At 36.7% G+C, this 27412-nt stretch overlaps 2 protein-coding genes across 6 annotated transcripts in view; one reads left to right on the top strand and one right to left on the bottom strand.

The window, feature by feature from the left end:
• Positions 1-27412, top strand: part of mitfb (melanocyte inducing transcription factor b) — a 226781-nt gene that overhangs the window by 133326 nt on the left and 66043 nt on the right. The gene's annotated exons all lie outside the window — the stretch shown is intronic.
• Positions 257-27412, bottom strand: part of hdac7a (histone deacetylase 7a) — a 129607-nt gene continuing 102451 nt past the window's right edge. For all 5 annotated transcript variants that reach the window (XM_051096163.1, XM_051096164.1, XM_051096165.1 and 2 more), the window contains 10 exons: positions 20119-20226; positions 17724-17779; positions 15759-15846; positions 15304-15423; positions 14966-15063; positions 7079-7197; positions 6806-6939; positions 6513-6594; positions 4898-5036; positions 257-3669 (listed from right to left, as the gene is read on the bottom strand). In XM_051096163.1, the coding sequence (XP_050952120.1) occupies positions 3624-3669; positions 4898-5036; positions 6513-6594; positions 6806-6939; positions 7079-7197; positions 14966-15063; positions 15304-15423; positions 15759-15846; positions 17724-17779; positions 20119-20226 (990 nt within the window). In that variant the 3' untranslated portion in view covers positions 257-3623. The remainder of the gene's footprint in view (positions 3670-4897; positions 5037-6512; positions 6595-6805; positions 6940-7078; positions 7198-14965; positions 15064-15303; positions 15424-15758; positions 15847-17723; positions 17780-20118; positions 20227-27412) is intronic.

The following is a 27412-nucleotide window of genomic DNA, read 5'->3' as shown; positions in this document are numbered from 1 at the left end:
CAGCTGTGTTTTGGTGGAAAACGCAGGCACTGTAGTCATTCCTACCAGGAACCATAGTTATCCTAGTGTTTTTTTATAACAGCTCTGCTATGCTAAAATAAAAAGAGCATGTGTAGACCCGAGTGAATATTTCTCAAATAATAGAAAACAAATGGATGTGTGGATGTGACACATTTGATTAATTTCTTTCAGTTCGCTGGTATTTTGGTGTTCAGACGCTGAGAACAGAGAGCACGCAAAAATGACACAAACGCAATTCAGGCAAACAAAAAATGCTTTCCTTTTTAATTAGGAAGATAGAAACAGTACAAAATAGACATTCTTTTCTATACACAGAGAAATAAAGAAACAGGAAATGAACCAAGGAATCGTTAAGTACATGAAGGTTCGGAAACGTCATTTCTGTTACTCTTTGTTAAAAACCGATCCAGTTAGTGGGGGTCGACAGGTAAAGTACTTCAAGGCACGTAGGTGAAGTCTTTTGGTCGTAGGAAACTATTTACATTATCCATACAAGGCGGCGACAGGGAATAAATGACATTAAGACGGCGCTGGTTTGCTTTTACAGAGCGGTGACGACAGCACGCGCTCTCCGTTTTACTTCATAAAGGCTTCGGAGAGACGAGAGAATACAAGCGCTTTGAGAGGTATATCAAAACAGTACAAATGCACAAAGCTATTGTAAAAATACACCACTAAACTAGAACTGTATATAAGACGCATATCAGTGTCCAAACGGCAACGGAATGTGAAGATCTGTAGCCACAGTCCCAACGGCCCGGTGAAACTGTCACTAAGTGCTGTCGATTTGTCGCTAACCAAGTCCAAACGGTCTCAACTGCTGACGTGTGTTTTGGTGACGGTGGAATGCAAGTGCACTGTTTGAAGTACTATAAATATGCAGCGAGATCGCCGCTAGTTAGCTATGACTTCATTAATGAGCGAACGTCTGCATCTGCTCTATTTTACAACAGTCTTCATGGGGGTCTGATGGGCAAAGGCTACCCAGGGTCTTCATGAAAACCTCACAAAACATCGATAAATGCTTGGTACTATTTACATGGAATCATACAAATGTAGAACTATCCACAGTGGTTTGGTACAAGGCAAGAAAGGGAGGAAGTGGAGACTTGTTGGGCGCACAAGGAATGCCTCTAGTTTTAGTCCACGTGTTCGTAATGACAGCAAACTGACAGGTCACGATTGCTTCTTGTAGTGAACGCAGGAAAGCATGTTAACGCTGTATTTGGTTGTGAATGCAGAGGTAAATAGTTGTCAGAAAGATCGGATTTGGTCATTGTTAGCCAACAATGCGAATTGAGCCGCCGGGGCGTTCGTTAAACCAAAAGGCACAACGCTAAAGTCAAACAAGCACCATGAACTGTGCTGCTAGGTGAATGGAACGTCCCAACTGGCGATGAGATACTGATACAGCATGTGGATGATGATTTCCAGCTCTTATTTTAGAGGTTTGGCCCATCAGGATTATGCAACCAGATCGATTTTTGTTTAGAAATGTGACCCAGAATGACAAAACCAGTCACATGGGTCAATTTTTTGAAAGTTGAAAGCTGAATAAATATGCTTTCCATTGATGTGTGGTTTGTTAGGACAATACTTGGCTGAGATACAACTATTTGAAAATCTGGAATCTGAGGGAGCAAATATAAATTTTGAGAAAATCGCCCTTAAGGTCAATGCACACCGAGTCCGAAATTTTCGTATGCAATTTTTTTTCGTATTTGTCATCCTTCCCTATCAAAATTCTAGCTACGGATGCAAAAACGCAGAAAATCGAAGCTGATCTGAATTTTGTTAATGACGGACGAAAGTTTCGAAGGCAGCGTGTAAATGTTATTTTTTAAGTGTGCAATGACCCTTAAAATTGTCCAAATGAAGTTCTTAGCAATGCATATCACTAATCAAAAATTCAGTTTTGATATATTTACAGTAGTAAATGTACAAAATATCTTAATGGAACATTAATATTCTAATGATTTTTGGCATAAAAGAAAATATTATCATTTTGACCCACACAATACCCATCCTACGTAAGACTGGTTTTGTGGTCCAAGGTCCCAAATGTTTAACAAGTGATACGGTTTTTAAAACCAAACATGCTGATTGGAAGAGGTCCGTCCGTTTCGGTTTTAAGGTTGGTGTGATATTAATTTCGGTTCATCGATGATGGCGTAAATGTGAATCCCAGCGGCCGAGAGACATATTTAATATCGCTATAAACTTCATCCACACAACTGGTGTGAATTAGACATCTATGTGCAGGCTGTGGAAAACAGAACGCCATCCAAAAACAATGCATCCCTCGTAAAAATGAAAAAAACGTCAGTAAGTGCACAGCAATGAAAGAAAATCATTAAATGCACACCAACGTTAGACAAGTCTTCTCCACAGGTTAACAAGCTAGCCATTTCCCTCGTCCAAAACAACAAAGATCAGTGAAAAAAAAAATACAGACAATTGTGCTGTAAAAAGAATTTCACACACTGCCATTAAAGTGGCTGCGAGAGCCCATTCAAATGTCGTTTTGCGCTTTTCGTGGTCAACTGCGAGTACAGAACAGACAAAAGATGATAGATGATCGATAGATACACGCACGCACACACATATAAAAGTCATATTCAAATTAGTTTGGTCTAAAAAGAGACTGAGCTACTAGGGAAAGCCTAAGCACTTCCTGTGTCCACGATATTAACTGTACAGTGGTCATAAGGATGCGACGTGTGCACAGAAATTAGAGAGTACATGTGTTTTTTTTTTTTGGGTGGGTGTGTGCAATAAACTTGCTCGTAGCTGGTTTGTCCCTCTGGCCTTTAAAAACGCGAGGCAGATACACAAAATCAGTACAAATCTCGAAGTATTCAAGTCTACAGCCTTCATGCTGGGAATGCAGGTAGAACGCAACTGAACTTGACAAGAATGCAACTATTTTTTTTTTTTTTGCTTCACTTTAAAAGCGTAAAACTAGATACAGAATTAGATCTTTCGTTTCCCAGAGGTTTGGAAAATTTCACGGTTCACATTATGGAATGCACAGTGCAAAAAAAAATTACGATTTATAAAACCCACAGTCGTCGAGATCTTCTTCTTCGTCTTTAGTGGTTAAATTGGTTAATAGTAATGGCATCATAGAGTGGAGCCACTTTGTGGTTGCCAGGTGCAAGGAAACCCCTCATTTTCTCTCAGCACACAGTCCGCTTGTCAGGGGTAGTTTGAAAAAAAAAGGTTAAATAATCCTTAACTGGAACTGTTCCTTTTGCATCTCCAGCTAAGGTAAATAGTCTCTTCCGAGGCACCGGAGGTGAATATTCGAGCACATTCTTTTAGCGAATGTTAAAAACACACTAACGGCCTCATAGTGTGTTTGTTTGTGTGGTATGGAGAAGATGCCGTGGATCCCAGAGCCCCGGCAGAACTGTAGCTGCGGGTTGTTAGCTTAGCCGCGCTGTGCTGGTGGTCAGTGTTGAGGTGGTGTCTTGGGGGAGGGGCTATGATGAGGAAGCCACGCCCCCCTGAGGCACTGCTGGTCTTGAGGCACGGCTCGATCACGTGGTGTGGAGCGCCATTTTGGTACTGGACAGTTTTCAGACGCGTAAAGACCTGGTTTAAAGGGAGTCTTCTTCGTCGTGCTCCATGGGTTCATCAGCAAGGCTGTAAAAAATGAAGTTTATGTTTAGGATCAAACAATCAGCATATGGTTTTTATGCTCGAGGATGCAACAAAAGCATGATTTTCTCCAGCTCTGAAGCTCAGCATAGATTAAAAGGGAAATAGGCACCTGTGAAAACATTAGCATGAATTGGTTTGGATTATAGATTAGCCTGCAAAAACTAAATCCAGTCAGATGTACTTACATCAAAAATAAATACAATGTACTTACTGTGCTCATATTGTATTGCAAAACGCTTTTGCTGCTATTGAGGTGGGATACGGGTAAGGTTAGGGACGGGTTTGGGTGTATAGGTAGGTTTAAGAGTGGGTTAAGGTGTAATGGGTCAATTACATGCAGATATTAAAATACAAGTACAATGCAAAAACATGCATGTACACAATAAGTGCATTGTATTAAATGATTAATTTAAATGCAAATACATAGTAGTTAAGGCCACCTAACATACAGTGGGACCCAAAATTTGACTTTACCTGAATTTATTTGTCAGTAAATCTGGTTGTGCATGCAGCTGTCACAGACATATTTTTTGTGTTATTTGTATACTATTATACCTGTTATTAATATTTTAGAATAATATTAATATAAATAATATATTAATATTTTTTGTTCCGTTTCCATTTTATTTTAGTTTAATTTTATTATTTGCTTTTGTGATTTTTCTTTTTTAACATTACTATTAAAGTTTATTTCCGTTTTAATATTTATTTCCAGTTCTCAGTTAGTTGCCAAGGCACCATTTATTACTGTTTTATGTAATTTTATATATATATATATATATAGAGAGAGAGAGAGAGAGAGAGAGAGAGAGACAATTTTTGAGGATGCAAGCGAGGCAGTGCCTCCTCAAAAAACTGGATGAGAATAAAAGTTCATAGTACAAAAACAAAAAGTGTATAAATCACTTGTTTTTGTGTACAGGATTAAGAACTATGCACTGTAAAAAACAAAAAAAAAAGTTGTTTCAACTTAAAATAATTTGTTACCCCGCTGCCTTAAAATTTTTAGTTTAGTCAACTTAAATATTCCAGTTGTTAACTCAATTAACATTAAGTAACATTAAGTTTCAAGTTGGCTAAACTAAAAATTTTAAGTCAGCAGGGTAACAAATTATTTTAAGTTGAAACAACTTTTTGGAACAATTATTTTTTTTTACAGTGTATAGGAGTGACAAATTGCGTTTAGCTAAATTTCTTCATTAGATCTCACCTTTTGTTGGTCAAAACACCCACGGAGAGGGACGCCATCGCATTCACTGTGTCCGTTTCCTCACAGTCTTTCCTCTGGGCACCCAGAAACGACATCCCCACTGTGCCCATCACCGGCTTCAGTGATGACCAATACTGACCTGAAACAGAGAAATATATTTCAGAATGAACAGACAGGACTAAATTTTGCCTTAATTTACAGTTTTTATGTAATTTCAAACCTGTATAACTTTCTATCTAATGTGAATCACAAAAAAGATCTTTTGCAGAATGTCAAAGCTGCTCATTTCCATGAAATGAAATAACAAAAAACACGACATACAACTTGTCCGAAGCCTTTTTATGAAGAAAAGACTTTAATTTAAAGGGATAGTACGCTCAAAAATGACAAATCTGTCATTATTTTCTTTAAAATACAAACAAAAGACATTTTTAATGAAACCTGAGATTTTTGTCCCTCCATTGAATACATGGAATCAGAACTTTAACGCTTTAGAAAGTTCATAACATTGTAAAAGTAATCCATATGAACCAAGCGATTTTATTCAAGTCTTGTAGAGATACACTTTCAGATCTAAACTACCAGTCAAAAGTTTTTGAACAGTAAGTTTTTTAATGTTTTTAAAGAAATCTCTGCTGCTCACAAAGCCGGCATTTATTTGATCTAAAACACAGCAAAAAATTGTAAAAGTGATTTTTTTTACTATTTAAAATAACAGCTTTCTATTAAAATATATTTTAAAATGATTTTTTTTTCTTTGATAAAAGCTGAATTTTCAGCATCATTACTCCAGTCTTCAGTGTTACAGGATCCTTCAGAAATCATTCTAATATTCTGATTTGCTGTTCAATAAACATTTATTATTATTATTAATCACTAAAATGAATTATTAATTTTAAAATTAATAATAATTATTATTAACTAAAAATTTAGCTTTGAAATCACAGTAATAAATTACAGTTTAAAATGTATTAAAATAAAAAGCAGTTATTTTAAATAGTAAAAATCTATCAAAATTTTACTGTTTTTGCTGTAGTTTGGATCAAATAAATGCAGGTTTGGTGATCAGATTAAAAATCTTAAACAGAAGCTCAAACATGCTTATTTGACGCACAAGAACCAATGAGGCTTTCATGATGTTGGAGAACTATAGCAGAGGGAAAAATAATGGTGAATTTTGGTCGGTTTGTCAAACAGATATTGTATGACCTCATATAGACTGCATTGTCCTTATTAGACTTCAACTGTGTGAATCATCGTACAAAAAAATCAGCTTGAACATTCTGCGTTTCTTTTTGTGTCGAACTGAAAATAGAAAGTCACACAGGTTTGAAAATGTGAGTGATGAGTGTTGACGACAGCCTGTTTAAAACTGTAAACAGATCATGTCAAAAGCGCACAGACAGCATGAGAGAGGTATTGTTCGCCACGTAGTGCATCCCATACCGTTGTTTTTATAGGAATATTTTGGCACGGCAGGAACCATGTGGTGAAACAACGACGATCATGATTATAATTAATTACAAAGAATTAAACAAATGTGTGCTACCAGGAAGCCAGTGCATTTCAGGATAATTAGATTCAGACTGGGACGAGAGGAGCGAGAGACACTCACTCTGTATTTGCAGCACTCTCTGGAGGGAAAGCACTCCGTTGGCATTGGGCGTCTGCAGGAGAGTCGACTCCGGAAGAGGCTCCTAAGAGAAAACGAGATGAAAAAGGGAGTTATTGTTATTCCTTTAAAACAAAGAGCACGTCATGCAACACGATGCCAGAAAAGTCATGTTAACACCCTTACGTAACAACAACGCTTAGTATTTGTTAACGGCAATGGTATAACAAGATTATAAAGGTTTAATAAATGTATACTCATGATGGTATTTGGACAGCTTAAGCATGAAATCTGACCTCCAGTCCTAGCAGAGCGCTGACACAGGCCTCAGAAGCATCACATATGGCAGTGAGGTCGTGACCTCCCTCTAATGCAAGAATCACGCGTCCTCCTGCTAGCGTCATCAACTGCCGAGTCAAAAACCCGAAACCTGCAGCGAGACCAATAACATTAGTGTCACAGTCCAGAAACAGATAAACACAAACTTCATCTGGGACTGTTTAAAAATTAAATGACTTTAAATTTAAAAGGAATTTTACATTTTGACATTATTAATAGTAAGATCTCACATTTAGCAGTGACTTTGTATCCTCCTAAAGGAGCAGGGTGTCCTTCTGCGGCATCAAACCCTGAAGACACCAACACGACGTCTGGGGAAAACTCCTGAGCAATGGGCATCACCACCGTCCTAAACATCAGAACATATAGACAACATTCGGTTAATATCATATCAGTAATAACTGCACTTATAGGTAAGACTGTATTACTTTCCAAACCTTTATGCAAGCACAATTTTAAACCATAAGCCTAGAGAGGCACAGTTAAATGGTTAGTTCACCAATTTTCGCATAATTTACTCATGATTATGTCATTCCAAACCTAAATTACTTTTTTTCTTTCATGAAATAATGGACGTTATTATGCATTTAGAATCTTCACCTGTTAAGCACTGCACCTGGATCACTAGTGAGTTGAAACTGAAAAGTGACTCAACTGATTCATTGAAAATGATTCAAAATCTCAAAAAAGTGATTCGTTCTTACTTCTCTTGAACTCACTGACCAAAGCCAGGGCAGATGTCAAAATAGTCAGTGAATAAATTCAATTTCAGTCCGTTTCTATCATCAGAAAAGTCGAAATATAGTGCATGAGCCACATTTATAATACTTTTATGATGCTTTTGGGCCTTTTTTTTTTTTTGCAGCTTCAAAACGCATTGTGATTGCATGAAAAAGCAACCAAACTACATTCTCTAAAACATCTCTTGTTCCACGAAATAAAACAATGGGGCACAGTAAATTAATTTTTAATGGGTCTTCTGAGGCATGACAGTAATATTTAGGGGTTCAAGCGTGTAGCACTGAAACCCTATTGTAATTGTTAGAATGGCCGAGGATCAGCGATCTCTGAGTAAAACTGATCGTGCAGACCAAACCGTAAGTCGTAGAGACTTGAAACTTGGAGGGATGGTAGTACTCACACCGCCTACAAGGTCACCAAGGCTCGCCCCAATCGGCCTGATGGGGGCGCTACAGCCATCAAAAGTACCATTAGTCGAATGCTAAAGTGTGTTTTTGGGTATTTTGGACTTGGACTTAAAAAAAACCTTCTTTTGCAAACTGGTCCTAGGTTTTTCACCAGATCACAGCCAAACCAGTGCAGAAAGATTTTCTGGACAATGAATATCAATAATTATCAAAAAAAAGTTTTGCTTTCGTCTCACCGACGCCAAAGCGTTTAAAAGGGGCAGGGACACTTTTAGTAAAACGCCTATAACTTCTGAACGGAATGAGATATCTCTGCCAAACACAAAACATGTATGTAAGAGCTCAATCTGAGGTCACAGAACAAAAATCATGTCGCTAGGCCACTTGGTGGCGCTATAAGAGGGAAAAACATAAAAATGGCTATACCTACGCAACCATTTGTCCTATCAACATAAAAATCGCTGAACACGGTCTTGGTCCAAAGTGCAACAAGACAATAAAGACATCTGACTATTTCAAAAAACATTGACCGATGAAGTTTGAGCACCTGTTAGACAAGGTTAACTGAGGTTGGACAAAAGGTGGACCTGTTCGACTCACGGCCCCAAAGGTCTGAGAGAAATTTAAAAAAAATCAGCCACTGGGGACGTAAACAATTGTACATTGCACGGTTTTTGGCACATGCGATATTCATATCATAGGATAGAACTCCTCATTCCAGGCAACTTTGCCTCTAAAATCACTGCTGTCAATCAAATCATTTGTTAAATGATTGAGAAGATTTAAAAAAACAAAAAAACCTTCTTTTGCGAACCAGGCCTAGGTTTTTTGCTCAATCTGGAGAAAAACACTGCAGTACTATTCTCTAGAACCTTTGGTCAATAATTATCAAAAAACGTTCAAACTTTGGGAAGCTATAACGGGGTGGTTTAGAAAAGGGTCCTGTCCAAATTTATCCAAAATCCTATAAAGCCTGAAGGAAAACTCAAAATTTCACGAAACCTGCTGAGCACATGCCTCAGGCGATTCTAAACAAGCATGCAAAGTTTTAAGTAGAACGGACAACAGCTGGCAATATATCAGTCATAAACATTTAAAAAAAAATAAAAAATTACCAGTATTTGCCAAAAATGCTTTTCAATCATTTAGGTGGTTATAGGCTTGCTAAACACTATGCAATGTCTTATCCCATATTTGCTTAAATGCCTTAAAAGCACTTGAATCCCGAAAATTGCTGCTTGCAGCTACATTTATTTATTTTTATAAATGCTGGCTAATGTAAGTAGTAAAAATATACTAATGCTCAATAAAGAGTTTCTTGGACTAAATTTATCAGATTAATTAAGTCTCAGAAATACTACTTTTTGTCAGTTTAACATCAGTTCTGAAGAAACCTTTCCAGAAATGTGAGAATCGTGCCCAAAAACTCAAAAGAAGAAATAAATGAAGTGGTGTTCCTGTTAGAGTTGACAAATTCTACAAAAATTAAGCTGGCCAAAGCACAGCGTGACAATCCCGCAATGACTAAAGTGTTTGAATTAAGTTCTGTGAATAACCGTCTCTCGCTCTCTCTTCCTTCCTCTTTTTCCTGGTCTCCCTCTTTCTTGCGCTCGGAGGACGCCAGCCCTGCCAGCGATTTCGCCTCTTGAGCGCATCACCGGCGAGTTCAAAGCGACCGCCGCTGCATCTGGTTCCCATTTGGAGCTTGTCGTTCTCCTCACGTCACTGACAGCCCGCCATCTGGGAGCCATTTGCCTTAATTACCCAGGATCCTCCACTTCTCCCCCCCCTCTCCGCCTACCCTCACCGTTGTAACCAACTCCGCCTCCCCTCTAGACCAATAAAACTACCCACGCTCCCCTGTGTGGAGAGGAACAATTTTAGTTTGGGTGGAGGGAAAGAGAGAGAGAGAGAGAGAGAGAGAGAGAGAGAGAGAGAGAGCGCTGCATTCATTAAAGACCAATAAAAGGACGAGAAAGAGCGTACAAGACACAGGAAGTCAAGGAGAGACAGGCTGGTTAGAGGCAGAACATTCCCAAAATGTTCAGTCCTGAAAGATCTTAAAGGGCTTTTTAGGCGCCCACCCACTTTCACACAGGGATCCTGGTTAGCGTGTGGTTTGCAATGCCTCCCTGGACCCAAACCAAAAACCCAAAGCAGGCTGCCTTCAAAAATGCTAAAAACTTTTAATAAAACCACCCACCGGCGGCAATTAAGTGGCATGTGGAAGTGGCCAAGCTGGAGTTTGATCCCAACACAATGAAAAAGCTGGGAATCATTTGAAGCCCTGCAAGCGTTTCAGACTACAATAAACACCTTGACTGATGCAGGTTGGCAGACGGCAGAGGGGGAAGTCCAACTTTAAAAAAAGCAGTGATCACAATATGATCGGTGCAAATATTAGCGCATAAGAACAAAGACACGAAACCAATGCAATATTGAATTCTTGCTAAAACTAATGATGGAAGGTAAAATGCTTCCTTCTGAACTCTGACCTGATGATGAGCATGCAATGTAAAGACTTTACAAGACATATAAAGTAGATGGTGGTGGGGTTGTGGTTAAACATCTGGACCACGGATGATCCTTGAACAGCTTCGCCAACACCATCGTGCCCTTGACACTTACCACCAGCTACCATTACGTGTACGAAATACTAGCACACCACAGACCGTAAGAATCAATGCTGAAGTATTAGTTTGGAAATGAGGTGTGGAAACTAACAAGACCATAACAGATATGCAGAATGTTGTTTTTATTTGAAACACTGAGACCAAAATTAAAGTTTTCATGTAGCCAAAAACTGCAACTGACGCTGAAATTAAAGTTTGGGTAATAAAATTTGGTAATTACTTCTGGTTCAGGGTGTCGTTTTCTCAGATGATAAATTAAACCATTGGCCGACTGCATGAACTGTTTAGATTTATATGTTGAGGCCAGGTCACATAAAAAACGATAACTATAAATATAACTACAGTCAAAACAAAAATTATCACACACCAGAGATGCAGGACGCTATTTGAAAATATGGAATCTGAGGGTGCAAAAAAATTCTAAATATTGAGAAAATCACCTTTAAAGTTGTCCAAATGAAGTTCTTAGTAATGCATATTACTAATCAAAAATTAACTTTGGATATATTTATGGTAAGAAATGTACAAAATATCTTCATGGAACATGATCTTTACTTAATATCCTAATGATTTTTGGCATAAAAGAAAAATCGATCATTTTGATCCATACAATGTTTTTAGCTATAGCTACAAATATACCTGTGCTACTTATGACTGGTTTTGTGCTCCAGGGTCACATATTATATCCAAAAAATCTTCATACAAAACTGATAAAAATTTGGAACTAAATATTATTCAGACACTTTGACCTGACAATGTTTCGCTTAAGTGTTTTTTCTTTCATTGTTAATGCATACTTTTTAAACCACAGACTGAACAAAATTAAGCATCGCTTGGTAATTGGTCAACCAAGTATTAATAGTTGCATAAATATTGTCATACTAACAGATTTCTGAATAATTTTTGGTTAACTGTAATCCATTACATGCATTTCTATCACAGTTATCTGACATTATCAAGATGAATTTGTTCTGACACTGTTTAACTCGAAGTTCTAGCCATATTTTATTACCATTTTCTAAACTATAGCGAATAAACTGTGATAATGTGAGAAATGTTGAAGGTGTCTGAATAAATTTTGGTTTGACTATATATTAGCATCCACACCAAAGCACAATAATGTTCTGTTTATTATAGGTGCAAGCTGCAGTTTTGTCATCCGTTGCTTTAAATGCTTGAGAACTTTAAAGCAGGATGGATTCTGATTATAGTTGTAGTGTGGACTTGGTTCTTCTTTTACATTTACAACGATTTACATAGTTATCATCTTTGATGATAAAAATATATAGACTTTTTAACCATAAAAAAAACATTAACATTACGCAATCACACTGAAAAGGTCATGCATGACATAGACGGATGTTCACTTTACAAAGTGATCATGCAAAGAAAGTCAAACGCCTTTACAAAAAAAATAAAAATAACAATGTCGGACGATTTTGAAGTTGGGGGAAAAAATGAGATGGAGTTTTTTTTCGTCCTGCCCTACCCTTTTGAACCAAAGTACACAGATGAAGAACCAACCACGCACGACCTTTCAAACGTGATTACGTAATGCGTGAAGTCCAGCTAGTGCGAGATGTGCATTTGTGGTTAAAAAATATGAAAACGAATTTTTTTTAGAAAATGACCAACCGTTTCACTACATAAGACCCTTATTCCTCAGCTGGGATCGTGTAGAGCCATTTAAAGCTGCATTGAAACTGCAATTTGGACCTTCAACTCGTCTATCCCCATTGAAGTCCACTATATGGAGAAAAATCCTGTTTTCCTCAAAAACCTTAATTTCTTTTTGACTGAAGTCGGAAAGACATAAACATCTTGGATGGTGGGGGTGAGTAAATTATAAGGAAATTTTTCTGGAAGCGAATTAATCCTACAAGGCATATAGTCTTAACATCATCTTATAGTAAAGCTTTTTGGCAAGTGACATTTCAGCCTAAAAAATTTAGCATTTTGCTACTCTAGCATCAGTTTTATTCATTGTGAAGAGTGTGCACACTGCTGACATGTTTTCTTGTTGTCGCTTATCCATGTTTTGTGCACAAAACAGATGCTGACACAGTAGAAACATGCTCATTAAATGGCACAATTTTGTTCAGTGGTTTCGACTGAAACCAAAAAATTAATTTTTTGCCGCTTGGCCAAATATTTTTGGTTGCCGAAATTTTTGGTGCATCACACACTTGTATGTTATTACTGGACCTTACTCAAACCCAGTCAGCAAATTTATCCTATTAAACAATCATAGTGTCTTCCAATGTTTTCACTTATTATGAGACCAAATGCGTTGTGGTACGTGCATCAAAGACTGACATGGAAGAGAAGAAATTGTTAAATAAAGTCGTTTTTTTGTTTTCTTTGCACATAAAAGTATTCTCATAGCTTTGTAACATTATGGTTAAAGGAGAAGTCCACTTCCAGAACAAAAATTTACAGATGATGTACTCACCCCCTTGTCATCCAAGATGTTCACGTAAAGAAATTATGTTTTTTGAGGGAAACATTTCAGGATTTTTCTCCATATAATAAACTGATATGGTGCCCTGAGTTTGAACTTCCAAAACGCAGTTTAAATGCAGCTTCAAACGATCCCAAATGTGGTTGTAAACAATCCCAGCCGAGGAAGAAGAGTCTTGTCTAGCGAAACGATTGGTCATTTATTTATTTTTTTATCATTATTTTTATTGGCTTTTTAATGCATTTTTATAGATAGGACAGTTGAGAGAGACAGGAAAGCACTGGGAGGAGAGAGGGGACTGGCAAAGGACCTTGAGACGGGAATCGAACTCGGGTCGCCGTAAAAAAGGGGTCATCGGATGCAAAGTTCACTTTCTCATATTGTTTGAACATTAATGTATGTTAGCAGTGTATGTACAAAGTATGTACAAATCTGTCCTAAAATGATAAAAATCCATGCAGTGGTTTTTAATTAATCTGTAAAAATAATATCCCCTTTTTCAAACTGAGCCATTCTCAGATGCCTGTCACTGTGCCGTCACACCAACAGAGGCCGCTCCCACGATAGTTGACTGACATGAGTGTCTTATCTCAGATCAGCTGTAAACAGTCCGACCTCCATTGTTTCGATACTGGAGCAGGGATGTAAGTTAGACAACAATATCTCCAATTGAGCGATTGAGGTGTTGTGTTGCTGGATGTAATAATGAATGTAGTGGTCGTCATTTACTCCCGACATCTGAGTCGCTGAAGATGCAGTGGATTACATTTGTTTGTGAAGGGAATGCACCTCCCGATCTACATAAATGCATCTATGTTCACGCGACCCAGCTTCACTTACACAAGAAGTGAGTATAAGGGTTTTTTTTATGAATTTTGCTAGTTAGCAAGTTTCGCGGCTAATCTCGGCTAAACGCGGCCAAAGTAAACAGGCTTGTCACTCCACAGAGAGAAGAGAGGGGCGGGGCGAGACGAGCAGAGCTCATTTGCATTTAAAGGAACAATCCCTCAGAATGGGATGATTTTTGCAGAGCTCATTTTGGCAAGGTAAAAAGGGTGTATTATAGACTTTCATTAAGATCCTAAAGAATCATATCAACTTGTGGTAAACGGGCATCCAGTGACCCCTTTAACAAAAAAGGTAAAAAAGCGATATAGGGTGATTTTGAAGTTGAGGGAGAACATGAGATGGGAGTTTTTCGACATACACTAACTGTCATGAACCGGGAAAAAAAAGAGTTCAGAGAGAGTAAGAGAAGCATTAAGCATTTGACATTAAAAAGTATATAAATTGTATTATTATTATGAAAATAACCGATCGTTTCGCTAGATTAGACCCTTCTTCCTCAGCTGGGATTGTTTACAACTGCATTTGGGATCGTTTGAAGCTGCATTTAGACTGCATTTTGGAAGTTCAAAATATCAGTCCATTATATGGAGAAAAAAATGTAAAAAATGTTTTCCTCAAAAAAAAAAAAAAAAAAATTCTTTACGACAGAAGAAAGAAAGACAATGAACATCTTGGGTGACAAGGGGGTGAGTACATTACCTGTAAATTTTTGTTCTGGAAGTCTCCTTTAAAGCACTGATGTCACATGGACTATTTTAACAATGTCCTTACTGCCTTTCTGGGACTTGAACGTGTCAGTTGTGTTGCCGTCTATGCAGGGTCAGAAGGCTCTCTGATTTTTAAAAATATCTTAATTTGTGCTCCGAAGATGAACGAAGGTCTTATAGGTTTGGAACGACATGAGGGTGAGTAATTAATGACAGAATATTCAATTTTGGGTAAACTATCCCTTTAAGGTCTTCAGACCGTTGAATTGTTCCCCTTCAGTTAGTTGAAATCAGCAAATGAACCAAGTGAAACCAATACCTGAAGGCAGCCAGGTACTCCGCATCGCCCATGGGAGGTTCCAGACCACCGGTCCACGCCACATTAACGTTGAAACCCTCACCGGCACCAGAACCCACCTGGGACAAATCAAACACGGCACTGCTGTTAAACACCGAAAACCCTCACACTGTGATCCTTTTGTGCTAAAGGCCATGATGCAACTAGTTCTGGTTTGAAACACAGTTGCGCAAGTGTGACACATTGAAACCCTTTAGTCCAAGAGACTCATGTGAGCTTATAGTGTTTCACAGCAATAAACAAACCAAAGAGTACTGCATTCGCTCATATGTTATAATCAATAATCTCTGTGCACTAACCTCTGCCGGTCCGCCACTCCCGGGGAAGAAGTTTCCATTATCATAGCGATGGAGAGAGATGTAGAGGACGCTGGGGTCATTGTAGAAGATCTCCTGGGTGCCGTTGCCATGATGAACATCCTGAATGATTGATGAAACATAATCAGGCTACATAATCAGAACACACAGCTGAGATGTTTAACATTTGTTAGCTTTCAATGGTAGCATTTTGGTTGTTGTTCAGTCAACATAAGTATTATCTTTGTTTCTAGTCTATTAGGACGAAAAATACAAGAATCTGGAAGTGATTTGATTCAATGACTGATAAGCTCAATCAATTCAGCTTGTTATCCAATATGGCAATAAGAGAATAGTACAAATTTCCAATATTGGACATATCATGAAACTAATTTGTGCTTATTGGTATCAGACATAATTTGCATCCCTAGAACAAACATTGGCTGTAGATCTCTCACCCAATCAACGATGAGGATTTTACTGGCGCTGAGCTTCTGCTGGAGCTGCTTAGCAGCGATCGCCACCGAGTTGAAGAAACAAAAACCCCTGAGAGAGAGAGAGAAAGAGATAAAGTGAGGCCTCCAACCACATTAAATGCCAAAGGATTTGGAAACGGAACAGCATTACTGTAGCAAGCAAACAAGATTTCTCACGCAACTGAATTTGGATGTGCAGGCCTGTTGTTAGTGGAACTTTTTTAATGTGTCAAGGTAATCTAAAAGCATTTAAATACTGTCCATATATACAAATAATAAACATGTGGCAGCTTCCAGCACATGATTAGATATGCAGTGGGAAGTAAGGGAGCGAGGTGAAACGTTGAGAATTTTGGAAAGAGCGAACTCAGCAGGCTAATAACTGCTGAAATAAATCAGCGTCTTTCCTCCCGCTCCCTCCAAACCTTCATTATCATGCCATAAATATCCACACACAGACAGGCGTGCTGACGCTGCACACACACACACACACCGATTGCGAGGTGACAGAGTGCACATGTGCAAACACAACACCCACGTCACACAAACACACCGCTCAAAACATACCATCAACACACATGTACAGGAAGAAGGATTTCACTGCATGACCACAATATATCACCCCCAACTCACATGCACGACATATATTATAGTGTCATTATAGTTAACTAAAACCATTAAAAAATACTTTATGCTTTATTAAATGTTAACTGAAATAAAAAAAAAATAAATAAATAAAATTAAATAAAAATTAAAAATAGAATAGGACACACACACACACACACACACACACATATATATATATATATATATATATATATGCTTAAACATGAATAAAAACTATATACAGTAGACATATTTAAAAATGACAAAAACACACAACTACATTTCTAAAAATTTAAAATTACAGCAGAAAACATACAAATAAAATCTAATTCAAAATATTAACAAAAAATAACAGCTAAAAATAAAATTAAATAAAACATCTCTAAAATAAACAATCTACACTACCAGTCAAAAGTTCTTGAACAGTAAGATTTTTCATGTTTTTAATGCTCACCAAGCCTGCACTTATTTGATCCAAAATACAGAACAATCTGTATTACTGTGAAATATTTTTTACTGTTTAGAATAACTGCTTTCTATTTGAAAATATTTTAAAATGTAATTTATTCCTGTGATCAAAGCTGAATTTTCAGCATCATTACTCCAGTCTTCAGTGTCACATGATCTTTCAGAAATCATTCTAATATGCTGATTTGCTGTTCAAAAAACATTTATTATTATTATTATTATTATTATTATCAATCCAAAGATCAGCATTTATCTGAAATAAAAAGCTTTTTTTTAACAAAATTATATAAAAATTATTACTTTTATTTAGCTTAAGATGCTTTAAATTGATCAAAAGTGATGATAAAGACATTTATAATGTTACAAAAAATTTCTATTTCAGATAAATGCTGTTCTCCTGAACTTTCTATTCAAAGAAACCTGAAAAAAATCTACTCAGCTGTTTTCAACATAATAATAATAATAATAATAATAATAAATGTTTTTTGAGCAGCAAAGCAGTTATTTTGAATAGTACAAATATTTCAAAATTTTACTGTTTTTGCTGTACTTTGGATCAAATAAATGCAGGCTTGGTGAGCTTTAAAAAACAAACATCTTACTGTTCAAAAACTTTTGACTGGCAGTGTACAGCACCCACTATTTTTTTATTATTATTGCTTATTTTATTTTATTTGAATGTAACATATTTCACTTATTTTATTTTCATTTTGTTCAAGAACTTTAATAGTAAGACAGTGGGAAGCAGGCATGCGCCAAGAAAGATGGAAAAAAAAACGACAGAAACGTGACGCAGGTCAGGCTCGAACCCGCGTCCACCACTAGACGCACAAACTCACACGAGGCGCTTCAGTATGTAACAGGCAGACTTACATGGGGTTTGACGGGTCTGCGTGATGTCCTGGTGGCCTAACCACAGCAAAGCCGTTCTGAAACATTGAAACCAACATGTCATTAACTGTGCATTTACCAGTCGCCCCTCACACAGAAACCATGTTTTCACCAAACTGCTCCAACAAGCGGGCCTCCACTTTCAGCTAAAGCAATAAAGCCGTTTCCCTGAAACATCCCCTGTAACCTTCATTAAGTTTAATTACCAGCAGGGGACTCAAGTGATTGAACTATTCTTTTATGGTCGTTACAGTTTTCCACGTCTTAATCAGCTTGATCTGGTTGGTTTGCTACTTGGTTCATTTTTATTTGACGCAACGGTAATTACAAAGACCGTCTGAAGGAAATGAGTACTTGAGTCTGATTGGTTGACAGCATGATCAAGAGTTTTGACTGAAGATGCACTCATACCATGTCAGAATTACAAATAATACTCATTTCATGTAATTTCTTTACAAAAACGCTATACATATTTCTGTCTGATATACTGCTTTATTACAGCTAGTGGTACTTAGTGTGATTTTTTTCTTCAATGCTTTGTGAGATGTAAATTACTGAAGCATTTCAACATGGAAGTGATTATCTCAGAGTTGTCATCTTGTAATTATGCTAATTTCAAAGCAACGTGAACATGCATAATATTAAATTATCTATAACTGCACAGCCACACTTGGTGCTTAGCTTAAGTGCATTTTTCAGTAGCATGACAGTAGATCAGTTTTATTCAAAGTAGTGAATCAAAATAGCAACAAGCTACTTCTCCAACAAGTTGCAGTGTAGCGTGACAAAATGCTAAATCACTGTATTTATCACACTGCATAGCTTTACAGCAGAGCAAGGAAAGAATCAAAGACGCTCTGTCCTCATTACTTACCAAATCTGAATCATTTCAGTGAATCAGTTTGTTTACATGTTTTCACTGGACACATAAACGACTCAGTGATTCATTCTGACTCTTACACTGAAATATTTAGGCTACTGACATTGTAATGCTTTCTTTTTCTTGTTGGAATGTTGATGGTAAGTCTGTAGCTAACTATTCTAAATTGTCAGTAATTTGTAGCTTCATCAACACTGTTCACAGCTGTGACATATTACCATCATTTCTAGGTTGTGTTTCAAACTAGTAACATCAGATTAGACAGTTTCTGAGCACGATATTAACCACTGGTATAAAGAAGTTGTTACACATCCGAACAATACCGGGCCATGCACTTAAAAGAACAGCTTTGTACCATATCTACCCTTAAAAGGTGCATTTTAGTACCTTAGAGTAATAATATATTCCTTAACATTTTAGGAGTACAAAAATACATGAGTGTATGGGTCATTCCATAATTGTGGGTACATCTCATGTCCATGAGATGTCCCCATGCTTAATTTTCTAGTACACAATTATATTTTTCCCAATCACACTACTGTATGTTGAAAAAGCCATATCTTTTGTTCAGAAATGATGTTCATATCACATACAACCCTGGTATGCTCATTCTACTCCGCATTTAAGCAAGGAAACGACATCAAATATAAATTAATTTAATAGTTTTGCCTTCAGTTAGATTAGGTTATCAAGACATTCAGGTGTGCGCTTCAAAAAAGTAATACGTGTTTATTGTCATGTAACTTGTTTTACTTGTGTCCGAAAAACCATTGTCAACTAAGTTACCCACTTGAAAACCCGCCTCAAAAAGGAATGGTTTGTCCCTTTCTTGCATAGTTTGCACAGTATGATGATATTTCCTCTGGAAGCACATGGATGAAACACCAGAAGTTGTGTTCTCTCTCTTTCCCCTAATATTGGTTAAACTAGCAAACCTGTGTCAAGAGTGGATTAATTGACTGTCAACAGTGTTACACAAGTATTATTGCTGCAAATATTTACAAGACAATTTAACTAAAACTTATGTTTTTTTTGTTTTTTTTTATATATTTCTAAACATACCATATGCTCAGTAATTCTAGGCTTTCATGTTGAGTATAGGCCCAAAACACTAAAAATGTCAACTAAGTTACCTGTCAACTATGTTACCCAGTAAAGGTATCATGGTGGACAGTAGCAAACATAGATTTTATGCACATAGTCCTACAGATCACCTTTATTTATAGACAATATAGATTGTTTCAAAGTAGCTATGTAAGGTCATGTTTGGCTTTTTGGGAAACAGGAAAACCTTTTTCCTCATTTTGTCAAATTCTAAATGTACCCCTAATTACAGAATGACCCGTTGTACATGTGGACTACTCAGTTAATGAAAATGAATGCATTATTTGTCAATAATACAATGTTCGCTGTCAGTTATATGATACTCAATTTATCTAAGACAACGCAGCTGACCTAATAAGAATCAACAAGTTTTGGATATTGTTTCATACAGACCTTGAGCTCTCCTTTAGCCACTCTGAAGGCCAGCTCTGTCACGCTCCCGGCCGCCATGCGGGACGCTGTGGAAGTGTGCATCTCATTCCAGATGGTGTCGTTGTCCACCTGTCGAAATACAAGCATGGTCAGCAAACAGCGCAGGTAATACCTAAAAATCTGTTTATAGGAGTTCTACATTGAACAGTTTTAAAAGTGATTATTCACTTTTTTTGTAAATTCACTATATGCATTTTTATGGGATTAAATGAAAGATTTTGGTTACACTTTATTTTACAGTATGCCTACTTACAGTGCACTAATAGTGAGCTTACTCAGGAAAATACTGCATACTTTAAGGACATATTCTTACTATTAACTACAGCTTTTGCCTCAATAAATTCTTAACTTACTGCTTACTAAGTAAGGAATAACTGACAGTGGGCCATTGAATTCTTAGAAATTAATGCACACCCAGGTGGGGATGCAGCCACGATGTGAAGCGCACCTTGGTTGTGCATTATTTCTAAGAATTCAATGGCCCATCGTCAGTGCTTATACTACAGTTACCACACCTCAAGACATCAATCAGATGATATATTTCAAGGCATTCATCCAGTTTTTGTCCTTAAAGGAGAAGTCCACTTCCAAAACAAAGATTCACATATAATGTACTCAGCCCCTTGTCATCCAAGATGTTCATGTCTTTCTTTCTTCAGTCATAAAGAAATGATGTTTTTTGAGGAAACATTTTAGCATTTTTCTCCATATAATGGACTGATATGGTGGCCCAATTTTGAACTTCCAAAATGCAGTTTAAATGCGGCTTCAAACGATCACAAATGTGGTTGTAAATGATCCCAGCCGAGGAAGAAGGGTCTTATCTAGTGAAACGATTGGTTAATTTTACATTTTAAAAATACAATTTAAAAACTTTTTAATCTCAAACGCTCGTCTTACTTTTCTCTCCATGAACTCTGTGTATTCTGACTCAAGACAGTTAGAGTATGTTGAAAAACTCTGACTGTAATTTCTCCCTCAACTTCAAAAATCATTTCAAAATCATCCTACATTGCTGCAGAAGTACCGACACAGTCTTTGCAAAGTGAACATGAAAAGAAGATCAAACACCCTTAAAAAAAAAAAAAAAAAAAAAAAAAAAAAAGGTTGAGGGAGAACATGAGATGGGAGTTTTTCGACATACCCTAACTGTCATGAACCGGAACAAAAACAGTCCAAGCAGAGTAAGACAAGACGAGCGTTTGGCATTAAAAAATATAAATAGTATTTTTTTAATGAAAATAACCGATCGTTTCGCTAGATAAGACCCTTTTTGTTTGAAGCTGCATTTAAACTGCCTTTTGGAAGTTCAAAATCGGGGCACCATATCAGTCCATTATATGAAGAAAAATGCTAAAATGTTTCCTCAAAAAACATAATTTCTTTACGAGTGAAGAAAGAAAGACATGATGACAAGGTGGTGAGTAAGGGAGAGAGAGTGGGAGGAATAATGTGCTTTCCGTACATAATAAAAATGTAATTTTGTGGCAAAAATGTGGAAATAATTTGTCGTTTTTATCCCATTGTTTATTGTATTTATTTGTTTGGCCAGTGTCCTTGTGGATTTTGGATATTTTGCTGTTGACCTCTGAAATGGTAATAATAATGTAGTTTTCAAGTTCAAGAATGGGGTCGGATTAAAGGATCTAAAATATGCTCATGCTGAATAAGACATTAATATGTGCTTTATAAGTACTAATAAACAGCCAATATGCTAGTGATACGCATGAACGCAACTCGTTCTGCTGCTTGATATTGCAAATTGGTGTGTCTTACCATGTTATTCTAATGTATTATCTTAAATATGAACACACTGGTTTGTAGTGCAAACAGTTTTACCTTTTACTGCACTTTGTTTACTGCACATTCTTCCTGTTATATCCCTATAGCGGCTAATGAATGGTCATGGGTTAAGGTCAGGTTTAGGGGTAGGTTCAGGGTTGGCACCTAGTCATTACCCAGTTATCGTGATTGTTAAAATAAGTACACAGTATGTACAAGTGGAAAAGGACTAAAACAAAGTACTGCCAGCATTTTTGTTATAAAAGACAATAAAAACAATCATGCAATTGATTTTCAAAAGTCATTTTGAAACAATTTGACAAGCCAAACATGTCAGTCTCTTAAATCACCAAATAAACCTCATTCCATAAAATTAATATAATGAACTACGCAAAAACCTTCAGCACATTTATGATAGTCCGAAATCAAACATAGTTCGCCCCTCACACAGATGCTATCACATCTGTCAAAAACTTCGACTGACTGTTGTTGGATTATTAGAAGTATAAACACTGTCGATCACTGAATACTTGCCAGCTAAGAAATAAATAATTATTACCTTACGGTCTGTGTCAATCATAACACCGATGTCTGTCAAAAAAAATAACACGCACAATACACGGTTGTATTACGAGATGCAGAGGTCCAGCGACTGCATGCATTTCCTGAAAAAGCCACGCTTTCAGAGAAGAAAAGAGCAGGCTGAGCAGCTTCAACACGCTGTCTGTCAAAGACGATAATGTACCTAATACATACATTTGTTCTTCACACGCTGAAATTATGAGGCGATTTATACATCTCTCAGCTTAAAAGATTAAGGCATTTATCAAAGTTTAATCAAATGTTTCATTTTCAATAAAAGGTTATACATTTTTATGTTATTACATTTAATTACCCTTCGCAGATTTTTTTTAACTCCATCACGTGCATCCACTCCGCTCATAAACAAAACTGCTTTGCCCCAGTGATTTATGTGCAATCAAATCCGAGTTAACACTTGATTTTGTGAATGTTTCACAGTTTTTATACTGCGAGTAGGCGCCTCCACCCAAGCCCTGGCTCGTGTAATCCCTCAGCGGCGCGTACATGACAAATAATCTATGTCAGTCACCCATTCTGCCAGAATAAAATGATGTAGCTGAATTGTCTTGGCGTACACTAGCACATTTATCATTATGACAGCCGTGATCAACGTTCATAAATCTGCAAAGCCACAAACAGCGGTTCAACCTTAGGGCACGGCTGCGCGATGCCAGCGTTACATGGCGTGTGACGGCCACTTACGGCAAACTGATGCAATAGAGATGCGCTCATCAACGACGACCGCAGACAACAAGACGAGGTGGAATGTAAACTCATATTTTAACCCTCTCATTTTTAATCCAATCAATAAACTGAGCGTAATCCTATTCAAATGAATGGATAACCAGCTGTAGGCTTTCAAACAGATGGTAACGCTGGAGAATTATGATGAAACATGTTTATCCAGCCATATTTGTATAAAGATCACTCAAGCGTGCAAAAGTATTTAGATGCTTATTTTTGTTATAAGCATCCACAAGCTGAAGTGTGTGTTACGAATTACAGAACATAAACGACGTTTCGAGAATACACACTCAAAGAAAGATGCTGGAATGACCGACGCTATAAATAGGTTTCCTGTTATGTGTCATACTAATGGCATGTTTAAATATTCTTTGTGTGTGGTCTCCATATTGACATAAACATGTCAAAGTGCCTCTCATCACTACGCCGGCTTGCAGATTATGCATATTGTCATTTTCACTAGTGTGCAAAACTTTTATACATCAGTGGTCAAATGTTTTTGAGTCTATATGATCTTTTGGAAACACTTTAAGGGTCAATTCTCACTATTTACTATTATATATTGGCTGTTTATTATATATAAAGCACATATTAATGCCTTATTCTGCATGACCATGTTTTAGATCCCCTAATCCACCCCATATATAAACTTAACAATTTAGGCAAATTAGGAGTTTACTGGAAAAAATTCTTCATTAATAGTGAATAGTCTCTTCTGTTCACCAAGGCTGCATTTATGTGATCAAAAATATAGTAAAAACAGCAAAATTGTGAAATATTTTAACAATTTAAAATAACTGTTTTCTATGTGAATATATTGTAAAATGTAATTTATTCCTGTGATCAAAGCTGAATTTTCAGCATCATACTTCATACTCCAGTCGTCAATGTCACATTCTAATATGCTGATTTGCTGCTCAAAACATTATTTGATTATTATAAATGCTAAAAACAGCTGTGCTGGTTAATATTTTTATAAAAACCATAGAGCGTTTTTTCGTGATTCTTTGAGAAATGAAAAAGTTGAAAGGAACAGCATTTACTTGTCATAAAAATCTTTTGGAACATTATAAATTTCTTTATTTTTACTTAACTTAATGCACCCTTGATGAATACAAGTATTAATTTTGTAAAAAATAATACTGACCACAAACTTTTGAAAAATACCTGATGCACGGACATTTAAATGGTTTCAAAATGCCAATTTTAGATGTTTTTTTAGTTGTTGTGGGTAGTTATGTGCTCTTGGATGCTACATTTGCATGCTTTTTCACACACTGGCACAAAAAAGATTTTGTTGCAAACTGATCTTTTAGCATCTGATTTTTCAGTCTGTGCCACTTTCAATTAGATCTGATTATCCACTCAAGTCTGGATTTTCACTATTGTTACAAAGTCACTACTTTCATAAAGCATGTCTTCCACAAATGGCAAGAATAAGTAAACGTCCCTTGCATTTGCACATCACATAATATAACATTATAACCAGTGGTTGACCGATAATACTTTATTTTATTTATTTTTTTGATGGATGGTGTAAATATTTCTTAGAGAGCACGGTGGCTGATGGCTGATATAAAGCTGAAATAGACCTATACAATTTATCTTAAAGGGATCATATGGTGCAGTTTCACATTTCTCTTTGTCTTCAGAGTGTTACATGCTGTTTGTGCACATATACGATCTATATATGATCTATCTAATACGTTTAGAGTGAACACACCCCCAAAATTCTACATCACTGTGTGGGAAGATTTGCATAACACTGCCCAAATATATATGCAAAGAAAGAAGGTGTAACTTTTATTCTGTCTGTAGTATTGTTGCAGTCATCGCCATGTTGTGGTGATGTTGGGTGTTTCGTTGTGAAAGCGAAAGTACTTTTGCCTTCCAAATTAATACACAACTAGAAATCAGTGCTTAAGCTATATTTACCACATTGTTCCAGAACAGTACAATGCAAATATTTTAGTATGTGCAGCACATTTTATGGAAGACTGTTTCCTGAAACTGGGAGAGTAGCTGTGCACACTATAAAGTGTGGCAATTCCAACTTTGCATGGACAGTCTGGCGCTTCTGACTCACAGCCTGTAAGTACATTTTAATATTTAAAGAATTAGCTACTGATTATTCAAACATGAGTTTTGGGCAGTGTAGAGTAGTGCTTGTTTGTTGTTTCTATGATCACAAACGCAGACATGGTGTTATGTTTACGCAACGTGGCACAATCAGGGCTCACCCGGTTTGGACGCACATGCTCCCGGAAATTTAATCTGCGCGACTTCAAAATATATTTGGGAGGATTTGTGCGAGTGCTAGTAATTGTTGTGGTGCGACCTGTTTTCATTTCTTTACAAAACGTATATGTATATGACTGATATGAGCTGATACAGTGAGCCGTTCTATCCAACATTAGCTTACATAACCAATTAAACTTCATCTTTACATTCTTAGCTTTAATGCGGATTTTAGATATTAGCCGTCAATCACTCACATTGCGCTCTATTGGAACTTGGAACCGGACGGTTTTTGCTCCAAACGTCTTCTTTCAACAAATCTCTGTTGTGGATTTGCACTACATTAACATTTTTGAATCTTGACGAATTAAAATATCCCTACGATCTGCTATTATTTAAGAAATAAAGTAAGCCTTTTGTGCTACACCGCACATTCTATCAGTTGCAGTTCTGGCGCCTCCGTCTCACGCGACATACATTCACACCAAATGTTTACTCAGCAGCAGAATTCCACTCACTAAACACTGCACTTCTTTGCAATCACACATGCACATTATTTGCATGTGCTTTGAACCTTGCCGCTTAAACATTTAATTTGCGTGCTGTTCTGACATGCGCTTACATTTGAAGCGTGCGCATTCAAAAAATAAATAAAATTAAAAAAAGGAAAGAATTAAAAAGCACGTCAAACGTACTAGAGTAAGTTATCTTTCATGTTTGATTTGGCCCAGGTGTTTTATGTAGCATAATTTCACAAAGCTAAAGTCTGTCAGACCATTCTGTTTTTGCTTCAAATACTGAAATTATAATCTAATTTAAACCAGAAATGGCTCATGCATGCAGCGTCTTTGTGTGGATTAAGTTTAAAAATGCTGTGGTTGCCTCTAATTTAAATGGCTACAGAGAGTTTGATCTGTAATAGAGAAAATAAACATCTTGTTCATGTACTCATTTTTTTAATTCTTTCTTGTCCCTTTCTTAAGGCAATAAATAATTATTTAAAAAAACAAAACAAAAAAAAGGCTTTCAAAATCAGCCCATTTGACTGGTGAAGCTATTAATCATGAGGATGTTGCTGTCCGTTCCACTCAACTGGCAGTTGAGGTGCTCCTTAATATTCATTGGGTCCTCCTAAATTTAGTTTGGTGCTTCTAACTTTTTGAATTTGGGAGCACCAGTGCTACCAAGTAAAAAAAGTTAATTTCGAGCTCTGCGCAATGCAGTGCGTAAAAACACAGTACGAGTGATTATAATCAGTAATTATGTCCTCACTGGATGCAACAAATGCCTCACTTATAATGGGTTTTATTGTTTTTGTCTTACCACGCCAGGACACGGCATCACAACATGGTAAGGGGAGTAACATTTCCGTCAAATGCTTGAGGTATTCGGCCAATCACAACGCACTGAACGATGAGTTTTGTAAAAATCGAAGCGTTTCAGAAAAACAGAAGAGAGAGGAGCAACAATAATGTACAGTATGTGGAAAATAATGTTTTTTGAACCTCAAACCACGTAAACACATTGCATTATGCCTAATACACAAAATAATGTTCTTTTTAGCAACATCATATGACTCCTTTAATGATAGTAAATAACTCTCTGCAAATAAAATTATATTTATTTTACATAGTTTTTACTAAATTAATTAGATTTGATTAAAACTTGGTAAAACATATCTGTAACACAGATTTGTACTTCAAGACAGCAACTTCTGGATTCTGTAACCCTACAGTATTTTTCACAAATAAAGAAATTGATGAAAAGCATCTAACAGCGCACTCAGTAATCTGCGCACACTGTGATTCATATTTTCTCAAATAAACACCATTAAATCAATGATTTAAAGCTGTTTGCTTATGTGTCTCCAGTGACTGCCAAACTCTTTTGTCACACAAACAGACCTTTA

This window comes from Labeo rohita, chromosome 23, assembly GCF_022985175.1.
Source record: "Labeo rohita strain BAU-BD-2019 chromosome 23, IGBB_LRoh.1.0, whole genome shotgun sequence".
NCBI classification, from domain to species: Eukaryota; Metazoa; Chordata; class Actinopteri; order Cypriniformes; family Cyprinidae; genus Labeo; species Labeo rohita.
Note: the sequence above shows the minus strand (reverse complement) of the source record. Positions and strands in the feature narration are given on the sequence as shown.